The sequence below is a fragment of the Hyaena hyaena genome, unplaced genomic scaffold, assembly GCF_003009895.1.
Source record: "Hyaena hyaena isolate Hyena2069 unplaced genomic scaffold, ASM300989v1 scaffold_379, whole genome shotgun sequence".
NCBI lineage: Eukaryota > Metazoa > Chordata > Mammalia > Carnivora > Hyaenidae > Hyaena > Hyaena hyaena.
This window is the reverse complement of record NW_024081011.1, coordinates 344,891-356,968: the sequence shown is the minus strand read 5'-3', so window position 1 is coordinate 356,968 and position 12,078 is coordinate 344,891. Positions and strand designations below refer to the sequence as shown.

At 34.0% G+C, this 12,078-nt stretch overlaps 1 protein-coding gene across 2 annotated transcripts in view; it reads left to right on the top strand.

Annotated features, from left to right (window-relative positions):
- SHOC2 (SHOC2 leucine rich repeat scaffold protein) overlaps positions 1-12,078 on the top strand; it is a 98,130-nt gene that overhangs the window by 42,674 nt on the left and 43,378 nt on the right. For both annotated transcript variants that reach the window (XM_039250705.1, XM_039250704.1), the window contains exon 2: positions 2,391-3,335. In XM_039250705.1, coding sequence (XP_039106636.1) covers positions 2,633-3,335 — 703 coding nt within the window. In that variant the 5' untranslated portion in view covers positions 2,391-2,632. The remainder of the gene's footprint in view (positions 1-2,390; positions 3,336-12,078) is intronic.

Below are 12,078 nucleotides of genomic sequence, written 5' to 3'. Positions count from 1 at the left end.
ATAGAACCTGGGAATTTTATTATTATTATTTTTTTAATGTTTGTTTATTTTGAGAGAGAGAGCCAGCAGAGGAGGGGCAGAAAGAGAATTCCATCAGGCTCTGCTTTGACAGTGCACAACTCAGCGCAGGGCACAAACCGATGAACCACGAGATCATGATCTGAGCTGAAACCAAGAGTCAGATGCTCAACCAACTGAGCCACCCAGGCATCCTGGGAATTTGTTGTTGTTGTTTTTAAGCAAATACCGCAGGTTTATTTTATTTTATTTTTTGTTACTAGGGAAGTTTGGGAAACATCAGAATAGGAGATCAAGAATTCCACCTTAAAAAATGGCAATTGTATGTTTAAAAGATTGTCATTTTTAACTCTCTCAAAAATTCTGTTTCTGACTATTAAGCAGAAGCTTTAAAGTTTTCCTAGCATACTTGTTGAGAGGCTAGATTTGTTCTTTAATATGTAACATACCATCTGCAACTCACTTTAAATTCAGTACATACATATCTTGCTAAATAGAAATTTGATTTTCAGAAACTTGGCATAATATGTTTCTTACACACAAATGGATAAGCAGTGTCTGTATTCCATCATCTGTGTATTTCTTCCATTATTTACTACTGTATCATTTTAATAAATGTGCTTTCATTTTGGCTCATCAGCATTGTTTCCCAATCAGTCCCTGTAATGTTTTTCTTAGCCCATCTCCATTGTAGCTCAAAATATTTTCTCTTTTTGAAGGGATGGTGTGTTGAATGTAGATAATAGCTTTTTTGGTTGCTAGCAACTAATAGCATGTTTATTTAATTGTAGAATCTTATAGACTGATAAAATTCAAACTCTCTAGTCTGGAAATTTACATATCATCAGTCTTCTACCCAGCTCTGGTTATTTCACTTCAGCAAAATTTCACCTTTTCACTTTCCTATGGCAAACTAAGGTCATTCTGTATTCTTGGCGTAAATTACCTTTTCATTATATGTACCTGGACTGATTTGCTGAGTGTTTTGGCTGTCTAATTAAACCGTAACCTTGTATGACATAGAGCTCACATCCTTTATATAGAAATTCTTGGCATGATCCTGTGCACTTAGATTATCAAATACTATTGGTGGTTTCATAAAATTTGATTAACTTTTTTTTAACCTCTTAAGCTAATCAGATGTTAGTCATTTTGTCTTTAATCTTTAAGCCCTACTACTACGTAAAGATACAGTTACTTATAAAATTAACAACAGAGTCACAAAATACAAATTATATTTTGTTTTTTATGTTTGTTTACTTATTTTGAAAGAGAGAGAAGAGAGCACAAGCAAGAGGGGTAAAGAAGGGGGAGAGAGAATCGCAAACAGGCTCCACGTTGTCAGTGCAGAGCTCAGCGTGGGGCTCAGTCTCACAAACAGTGAGCTCATGACCTGAACCAAAATCAGGAGTGGATGTGTAACCAACTGAGCCACCCAGGCACCCCCAGATTTTATTTTAAATTTGAAAATGCTTAGGGAGGACTGATTCCTTCACAAAGATTTTATTCATGTTTTCAGCTTTGTATAATTCCTTTTGGTCATTTTACCAGTGAACTTTTTCTACTTTTAAGAACACTTAAGAATCCTTGTCACTATTCAGTTTTAATATAAAGATATCATTGGAGATTGCTTTTTGTTACTGTTTCTTAAAGGTGGTCCCTGCATCTACCTGCATCAGAATCACCTGGAATGGTTATTGAACTACAGATTTTTCATGCCCTTTTACCTGACCTGTTTGCTGTGCTCCATACATATTTTCCTTAGCTCATTTTGCTCTTTTGTGAGACTATTCTCAATTCTTTATCATCATGGCCTTGGAAATCCTTCCTGTTACTTAAAGCTCTCTGGCAGTTAGTTGCAGATAGAACAATTTTAGTAATAATGATTAGGAACACATGCTGTGGATATATACATTGGAATCTCAGCTCTGTGCTTTTCCAAGATCACAGAGCTAGTTAGTTAAATATACTTCTGTGCCTTTGTGTCCTATTTACAAAATAGGGACAACAGTTGATCTCATAGGGCTGTTATATGTATTAAATTAATATTTGTAAGTTTCTTAACAGGGGTTGTACATAGAAACCACTCAAACATTATTATGATTTCTCCCAGTTTTTAGTTCTTACAAACTTACAGTAACTTGTATGCTTATCTTACCTCTTCCTGTTAGATTATAAAGTCCTTGAAGATAGAAAGTGCCTTATTAATTTTTATAGCTTTTCAGTGGATTTTGCATAATAGAAAATGTTCAATAGATAATTACTGCATCAAATCATTGGAAAATGGCCAAATTTTTGTTTTTCAGAACCCATTTACTTAATATAAATTATAATCTAAAGTAATTTAATACTCTTTCTGTATTATGTTTCAGGAATTCTAATGAATTGTTGACCAGCATCATTTTACCAGTTGGAACGAGTTATCAGAAATGGGCATAGTGCTTTTACATCCAACATGTAACAGATGGCTCTTACTCCATGGTGATTACTTCTTCAAGCCAACACCTTTTGTGATTGTGTAGGATCTTTGTCTCTTCATCTTTGAATTTCAGTTACTCTTGTTGGCAAATAAAACAAAGGAGTTCATGTAGTTTTTGTCCAAGCTTGAGTCATCATGAGTAGTAGTTTAGGAAAAGAAAAAGACTCTAAAGAGAAAGATCCCAAAGTGCCATCAGCCAAGGAAAGAGAAAAGGAGGCAAAAGCCTCTGGAGGTTTTGGGAAAGAGAGCAAAGAAAAAGAACCTAAGACCAAAGGGAAAGATGCCAAAGATGGAAAGAAGGACTCCAGTGCTGCCCAACCAGGGGTGGCTTTTTCAGTTGACAATACGATCAAACGGCCAAATCCAGCACCTGGGACTAGAAAAAAATCTAGCAATGCAGAGGTGATTAAAGAGTTCAACAAATGCCGGGAAGAGAATTCAATGCGTTTGGACTTATCCAAGAGGTCTATACACATATTGCCATCATCAATCAAAGAGTTGACTCAATTAACAGAACTTTATTTATATAGCAACAAATTGCAGTCCCTCCCAGCAGAGGTGGGCTGTCTAGTAAATCTCATGACACTGGCTCTAAATGAAAACTCACTTACCAGTTTGCCTGACTCTCTTGATAACTTGAAGAAGCTGCGGATGCTTGATTTACGGCATAATAAACTGAGAGAAATTCCTCCAGTGGTATATAGGCTAGATTCTCTCACCACTCTTTACCTTCGCTTTAATCGTATAACTACTGTGGAAAAGGACATCAAAAATCTGTCAAAACTCAGCATGCTTAGCATTCGAGAGAACAAAATCAAACAACTACCTGCTGAAATTGGTAAGAGACCTTGGGTTACTATTATTTGTAGTATTTGTTATGCCAGATAATTTTGTCAAGTGCTTTTCCATATCAGAAAATATCTGATACTTGCCTAAAAACAGCTGGTTTCTAAATTTTGTTTTATGTTTTACTTTTTAATCAATTTTAGCAGTGTTAGTATATGGTTTGAGATTATTTTATAAACTTAAAGTGAATTAAAATATAGATGTAGTTGAGCCTTTTTCACATGAACTCATTTTCATTTGGAGAAAGTCAATTTGTAGCAGTAAAAAGATAATTTCCTGAATTTTTAACTTGTTACCATCTATTTTTAAAATATTTTAAAAGTACAGTAGATTCATTTAGGGTTACATTTTCCAATTCTTTCATTTGCCCTTCTTTATATGAAAAATGTTTACATTCACCTGACTTTTCTACCTAATTTACTACAAAAGATTTAGTACATATCAAGAGCCTTGAAAAAAAGCAAAAAGAGTGATAGTAGTATAAAAAAAATAGGAAATATAGATGTGTAAACAAGCCAGTAAAAATAGTTATTTTGATTTTTAAATTTTTTATTTTTAAATTATGGAGCATAATAAACCTTGACTTACCAATTTTGAGAAATTGATAAAAGTATCTGTGGGCTTAATTTATAACATTAAAAATCACGTGAAGGTTGATTATGGAACATTTAAAGGGAAGTTTTCTTTTTTATGAAAGGCACAGTTATTCTGAATAAAATAGGTAAATTGAATATATTGTTGTTTGAGCATTGGTCTTGTAGAGGGTAACAAAGGAGACTTTAGGCACTGCAGCATTATAGAGATAATATTCCGTGGATGTGTTTAAAAGTGTATTTAACTTTGAAAAAGATATACTTTAAATTTTAGGTATGGTGCTCTTCTACATTTACCTCTAACCAGAAACTTAAAAATCTTAATTTAATTGACTTAAGTAAATGTATTTAGAAAATCCATGACAGATTTTCTAAAGCAATGAACTGTACTTTCAAAATATGACTCACTTATGAGATATTAAAATATCCTCAAGAATTTTAATGGAAATACTCCCTTTTCATGTTTTTAGATAGGAATGTGGTTGTTGACTGACTTTTGATTTCATACCAGATTCAGTCAAAATTTCACCAGTATATATGGTTCATTCTTAAATAGGATTACAGGCTATTAGCAAAAGAAACATTAAATTTCTCTATAGAAATACAAAATGTTATTCTTGGTTTTGTTCTTATGTGTTGTGTGTGTATTACACTCTATCTGAAAATGTTGCCTTTAATTCACATGAGAGTCTTACTAAGGATTTTTTTTCCATAGAGGTATTAATCAAATTACCTAGGAATTAAAAATGTACATTTCTTAAGAAATTATAAGATTTTAAATTTACTTCGGTTTGTTCTTAGCATATAGGTATAGCATTTTTACTAAAGTGAATGTATTTTTAAAACTTGGCAAATTTTATTTGGTTGTTATTTGTGCCTGCCTAATCTTTTGACCTTTAGTCCTAAGTTTGTAATTTTAAAAATAACCATGGGATTTAAGGAGCATCCTCCCACCAATAAGTGGCCTTATTGAAGTTTGTGTTCTTGTAACTTTTGTATTTCTGTAAAAATAGTAACTTCATAAATGTTATTTTATTCTAGGCAGGGCATCAGATAGACAATAAACTACTTTTAAAGATAAAAGTTAATATTTCCTTTTTTATTTATTTTTTAATGTTTGTTTATTTGGAGGAGAAGAGGAGAGAGAGAGAATCCCAAGCAGACTCTGTGCTGCTAGTCCAGAGCCCAACATGGGGCTCATTGAGTGACCTGAGCCGAAACCAAGAGTTGAATGCTTAACTGACTGAGCCACCCAGGCATCGCAAAAGTTAATATTTCTTATTTATTAAGAGAAAAAGTGCAAGTGGAGGAGGGGCAGGGAGGGAGGGAGAGAGAGAGAGACAGAGACAGAGAGAGAGAGAGAATCCCAACCAAGCAAGCTCCAAGGTTTTATTGCAGAGCCTGATGCGAGACCCAATCTCACAAACTGAGATCATGACCTGAGCGGAAATCAAGAGTCTGACATTTAACCGACTGAGCCACCCGGCCTCTCCCAAAAGTTATTATTTCTTGAAAGGAATTAAGGTTTAATTTAGATGCATGGATTTGGGAAGACATTGCAGAAGTCTGCATTATCTTTTCTCTATAAAGAACAAGAAAATAAAAGTCCATAAAAATAACATAATCATAATAAGAAGAATAGCTATTGTTTGAGCACAATATGTCCTATACTATACTTCGTATATATTATCTCATTAACTTCTTATTGAAACCCAGTGAAACAGGCATTTCTTCCTGCATTGTACTGAAATAGGACCTGAAAATGTAGAGAGATTAGATACTTTACTGAAAGTCGTGTAGGTAGGAAGTTAACAGAGTCAGGATTTGAACCTAGGTCTTCTTGTACTGCCCCACTAGTCTAGAAAAGTGCGTCCCACTTCCATAGTCGATGACTTAATGGTCTGGCAGGTTCAGGGGATCTGTACTTTTAAAGAATAAGCTGGGTTATTCTATGTATAGCTTCAGTTTTAGATTTTTTTTCCCCCATGGAGGGAGGAGGATGTTGGCAGCTTAATGGAGATATAATTCACATACTATACAATTCCCACATTTAAAGTGTTCAGTGGGTTTCAGTATATTCATAGAGATGTGCAACCATCACAATTTTAGAACATTTTTATGACTCTAAAAAGAAAGCAGTTACCTCTCCTCTGTTTTCTTGAAACCTCTTAGCCCTAGGCAGACACTAATTTACTTTGTTTCTATAGATTTGCCTATTCTGGACAGTTCATATAAATAGAATTATACAATATGTGGTCTTTGGTAACTGGCCCCTTTCACTTAGCATGTTTTCAGAATTCATTCAGCTTGTAGCATGTATCAGTATTTGTTTCCTTCTGGTTGCTGAATAATACTCCATTGTATTAATATACCACATTTTATTTACCCATTCATCAGTTGAACATTTGGGATGTTTCCATTTTCTGGCTGTTACAAATAAAATTACTGTGAACACTTGTGTCTGAGTTTTTGTGTAGACATTTGTTTTCAATTCTCTTGAGTTATATACCTAGATGTGGAATTACTGAATCATATGGTAACTCTATGTTTAACCTTGTGAGGAACTTCTCCACTGTTGACCTCAGTGGCTGCACTTTTTTACTTTCCTACCACGGTGTATGAGGGTTCCAATTTCTCAGTCTCCTCAGCATCCTTGCTATCATCTGTCTTATTATAGCCATTCGATGAGTATGAAGTGGTATTTTTGTGGTTTTGATTTGCAGACTTTTGATGACTTTGAATTTGTTTTTAGTTTTTGAAAACTTTATTATAAAGGAAAAGACAGAAGTAGTTATTTTCTATGATGCAGATCTTGTTTTACTGCTTTTTTAATTACAAAAAATAAGATCCTGAGCCCCTTTGAAATTGTTTACAAATTAAGACCCATGCGCAAAGGACAAGTAAAATGGAAATTTGACATTTTTAAAGCGTTATATACCTTTAATGTAGTGTGACTTCCTGCTGAAACCCCTAACAAGAATTTACAGTTCAAAATAAATGGCCATTATCATTTTATTCAACTTCTCTCTGTGTAGTAGATTTGCATTATTATAGATACTAGATTCATATTATGCACATTACATGCTTATTCTTTTCTTGTTATATGAGTGTACTGCTTTCATGCCATCTAGCTTGTGTTCAGCAATATATTTGAGAAATACGAGACGTTAAAAGTTTTTAAATATACCCTACTATTTAGTTTAAATAATATATTTGGAGTTTGGCCATTATACAAGCTGTGCTGCTTTATAGAGTATTACTATATTTTAAAATAAGAATATCTGTTTAAGCATTAATGGCATCTTTATTAATCCCATGTGATTTCATACCAGTGATATGTATTCACATGGATGAACACTGGCAGAAGACAGTAAAAGGATACCAAATGGACAGTAACTATAATCATATAAAGAGCCAGAGATAATACATCAGAGTAGTATAGAAAACTCTTCATTTGATATTACTCATTTACCTTTCTTTTTGTGTGATAAGGCTGGACACATAAAGTAACTGTCTTTTTGTGTGAAGTAGGTAGCTGGAACTCTTAGTCCTTGCTTTCTTTTATGCATCATGTTCCATCCTCCCTGCCCATACCTTCTTTTACCATTTGTAATCTTGAAAGAGACTCTTCACTGTACACCAAGACAAGAAATGTTTTGAGAGGGAAAACAGGAAATAATCACTCCCTCTTCCCATAAGTCCTGACTCCCTTGAGTTTCATGCTAGAGATATGTATTGTTTAAGTTGATTTATTTGTTTTGAGAGAGAAACAGACAGCGCCAGTAAGGGAGGGGTAGAGAGGGACAGAGAATCCCAAGCAGGCTCTGAGCTGCCGACACAGAGCCTGATGTGGGGCTCAAACTCACAAAACAATGAGATCCATACCTGAGCTGAAACCAAGAGTCGGACACTTAAAACCCATTGAGCTACCCAGGTACCCCCTAGAGATGTGCTTTTGTAAAAAACAAAAAGAAACAACTTTTTTTTTTTTTTTTTTTTGGCCTGGGTGGATTAGACTTAGTGCCATCAAATAGTCATTTTGAATGATTAGGAAATTCTGGACAATGAAGAATTTTATTCTTCTAGGAAGGACATGGTTGCTCTTGAAACTAGAAAAACTCCATCTTTGTCTTTAACGAATATTCCTACAGTTTGCCTTTGTTGAGGTATGGACTAGTTTAAGATTCCTTTAAACTTTCCTCCTTATTTATTATTATTTTTAGAAGGAATATTTTTTAAAGAATGTATTCTTCTTACGTTGTTCAGTAAAGTGCTACATCATTTCTACATAATATACAATTTCACATAAATTTGTCAAAATAACCTGTTTTGCCTATGAGAATATGTTAAAATGTGTATGCTTATAGGGAACTCGAATCGTTTTTACCCATTTTAAAGAAACCACTCTCACAGCATCCAGACATATAGAATCAGCAAAGTTTTTTTTACCCATTTGATGCAGTCACAGTTATTTAAAAAAATCCTATACTGAAGTACTGCTGTGTTATCTTCTATAAGTCAAGCATTATATAAACATATCAATATTTGTATAAAATTTGTATAAAATTTTGTATAAAAATGCTAAGGACAAAATCAGTTTTTTTTTTTAAGTTGAAGGATTAGAGATTTTAATTTCTTGTTATTTTCTGTGATTTTTCTTATAGAAAATAAATGGTAACTTTTAAATAAATGAGGCTTGAAATGAATTTAGTGAAGCCCAATACTATTACTCACTAAAAAAAAAAATTTTTTTTCCATTTATTTGAGAGAGGGAAAGGGAGCTTGAGCTACGGGGAGGGGCGGGGGAGCCCAGCATGGTGCTGGATCTCACGATTATATCACAGCCTAAGCTGAAATCAGGAGTCAAATGCTCAAACAACCCATTTTTCAATAATAACTCAAATTATAACCTTTAGTCCCTAAAATTCTTGAAATTCTCCCAGGACTGCCAGGGATGATAAAATTGTCATTATGGTGTGGGTAACAATATTTAATGGATTTCATTTGAGTGTTATGTACAAGTGCTAATTAGTAACTTAGTTTGGCAGGAAAAAAATCAGGAAAGAGAATTCATAGTTGTTAATAAATAACTCCTCTTGGCTGGGAATCAGCAAGAAACCCAGAGACTTGGAAACGAAATAGTAACTAACTTAGTTTATTGTTACCAGGTTGTCAGATGTTTCACTAAATAGTAAAAAAAAAAAAAAAAAAACCTGTACAAGTTGTTATTTGCTAAAGGAGGCAGTAAGAGAACTGAGAGAATAGTGCTTGAGCCATTTTAGAAGGGGTTGATAGGATCAGAGAGAGGATAAAATTGAGTTTCCACCCTACTGAGGTATAGGGAAGAGAGAGGGCAGTCATTGTATTCTAATGACAGCATGCTACCCATTCAAAGGAATATAGTCACTGTTGTCCATATTGCCAGGTTGCAGTTGCCCCTGCTTGGAAGTGCTTCTGAAGTTGTTTTTGCAGTGAAAGTGAGAATTAAGCCTATAAGACAAATATAAGTAATGTAACAGTATAAATTCTGATAATAAGTTCTAAATCTGCTCAAGCTTGTGTGATCGGTTATTTCCAGCTCTTGTTAATTATGTGATTTTACAAATTATTTTAGTAAGATTTAATGTGTTTTTTTTTTTTTTTTTTTACAGAGCTAATCTCTGAATATTTGGAAATAACCCTATAAGTTCAGGAATAAGTTATTTTTAAGACATCAGCATCTTTACACTCGAAAGGGAAGGTCATATCGTTTCATGGGGCAGGTCACAACTTGTGCAATCTAATTAATTACGAGTATTTGAGTGCCTACTATATACATTTTAATAAGGCCTTTTTATATGTTGCTAAATTTATTTTTTAAATTACCTGTACTAACAATTTTAAAGAATTTGTTCCTATATTTATCATAGAATAGAATGCATCATCTGAAATCGTCTTTTTTAAATAATGGCTTGCTGTCAGTAATGCTGGCTTCATTTCATAGGATGAGTTGAAAAGTATTTCTCTTTAATGTTCTTGAAGAGTTGAAGAGTTTTATAATTAGTATTATTTCCTCAAATGTTTAGAAGAATTTATCAGTTATACAGCCTGAGACTGATGGTTTCTTTATTGGAAGGTTTTTAATTACTGATCCACTTTAGTTAATAGATACAGAATTATTTGCATTTTCTGCTTTGTTGAATTTTTGTAGTTTGAATCTGTCAAAGCGTTTATCTACTTGTTGAATTTTAGGCAAGAAGTTCGTAAGAGTTCTATATTTTGGTAATGTTGGCAATATGATCTGTAATCATGTCTCTCATTCCTAATACTGGTAATTTGGTTTCCTTTCTTTGCTTGAGCAGTCTGGCTAGAGATACATCAATTTTATTGTTCTTTTTTTTTTTTTTTTAATGTTTATTTTTAAGAGAGTGTGAGCTGGGGAGGGGAAGAGAGAGAAGGAGGCACAGAATCTGAACAGGTTCCAGGCTCTGAGCTGTCTGCACAGAGCCCAGTGCGAGGCTCAAACCACAAACCATGGGATCATGATCTGAGCCGAAGTCAGGATGCTTAACTGACTGAACCACCCAGATGCCCCAATTGGTCTTTTCAAAAAATAAGTAAACCTGTTTCAGGTTTCTTTCTATTCTCTTTGATTTTTTTTTTAAATCCCTACTTCTTAGGTTTTTTTCCTTTAGGTTTAGTATGCTGTTTGTCTACTTTAAGTTACTAGATTGATTTTAGACCTTTCTTTTCATTATATGAGCATTTCTTTATAAATCTCCCAAGTACTGTTTTAGCAGCAGCATACAAATTTTGATATGTTGTATATTCATTATTGTTTAGTTTTAGAAATTCCATAGGTATCTCTTGTTAATTCTTCTGCAACCCATGGATTATTTCAAAGTGAATTGTTCAATTTTACAAGTATTTGAGAGATGTTTTCTGATATTTTTGTTATTGATTTATAAAATATGGCCTTAGTAAATGTTCTATATGCAGTTGAGAAGAATATGCATTGTATTGTTTTTTCTTTAAGCACGATCAAGTTAGCTGATAATATAATTCATTTATTCTATACCCCTATCAAACTTATTAGTTAATAGATACACCTAGCATTGTTTTTCTGATGAGGTTACTTATATCATTAATAAATGTCTGTATTTCTGGTAACATTTCTGTTTATAAATCCTATTTTATCTGGTATTAATACAGCCACTCCAGCTTCCTTGTTAATTGGTAGTTGCATTGTATATCGTTTTGTCATAGACTCAGGGTCTAAAGTTCTCTCTTGTCCAGCAGGAGAGTGGATGCAGGATTAAAATACGGGGGATGGCTAATTCCTGGGAGAAGAGGCTTACAAATGTGATGGGTGTATACACAAAGAGACAGTGAATCTGTGAACATTAACTCATAGGCATGAGGGAAAGGGGGTTTTGAAGATACAGGTGTTAGGGGTTGGGTCAATATAAAACAAAATTCTGGTGCTGGGCAGATGGTTGTTGTTAAAGGCAGATGTGTCTATCTTAGCTAGCCTAGGGGATAAGACCAAGCATGTGACCTCAGGGTCAACAAGGCACCTTTCTTTGGCTAATCAGCTCAGCTCTGAGCAGCCTCACCCTGCAGCCAGTCTATAGCCCTTTTTACCTGTTTACCTAGTTTAGTCCTTCCTTCCTATGAAAGCAGCTTTCTGCTATGGTGTTAAAGTGGAGCAGAGGGGCCAGCTTTATCTGCCCTGAATACCTAATCTTTTTTACCTCTTATACCTTTGTTTTGGGGCCTTGGCCCCACCCTCTCTATACTTATTTACCTAGTCTGGTTTACCCAAATTTGGTGTGAGCATCCTGTGGCTTTGTAATTCTTTTTGTCTTGTTAACCCATCAGTGCAGGCTCCGGGAATTCCTAAGCTTATTCCCCACAGTTTGCCATTATTTTTACCTTTTTGTGTCTTTACATTTAAAATGGTTTCTTATATACGGATATAGATAGTTGTGGTTTTTAATCCTGGCAGTTTTTGTCTTACTTGAAGGATTTAGACCATTTATATTTAATACAGTTTACAATATGATTGGATTAAATCAACCATCTGGCTGTTTATTTTCTATTTGTTCTATATGTTATCCTTCCCCACTCCCCCATTTCATGCCTTCTTTTAGATTGACTATA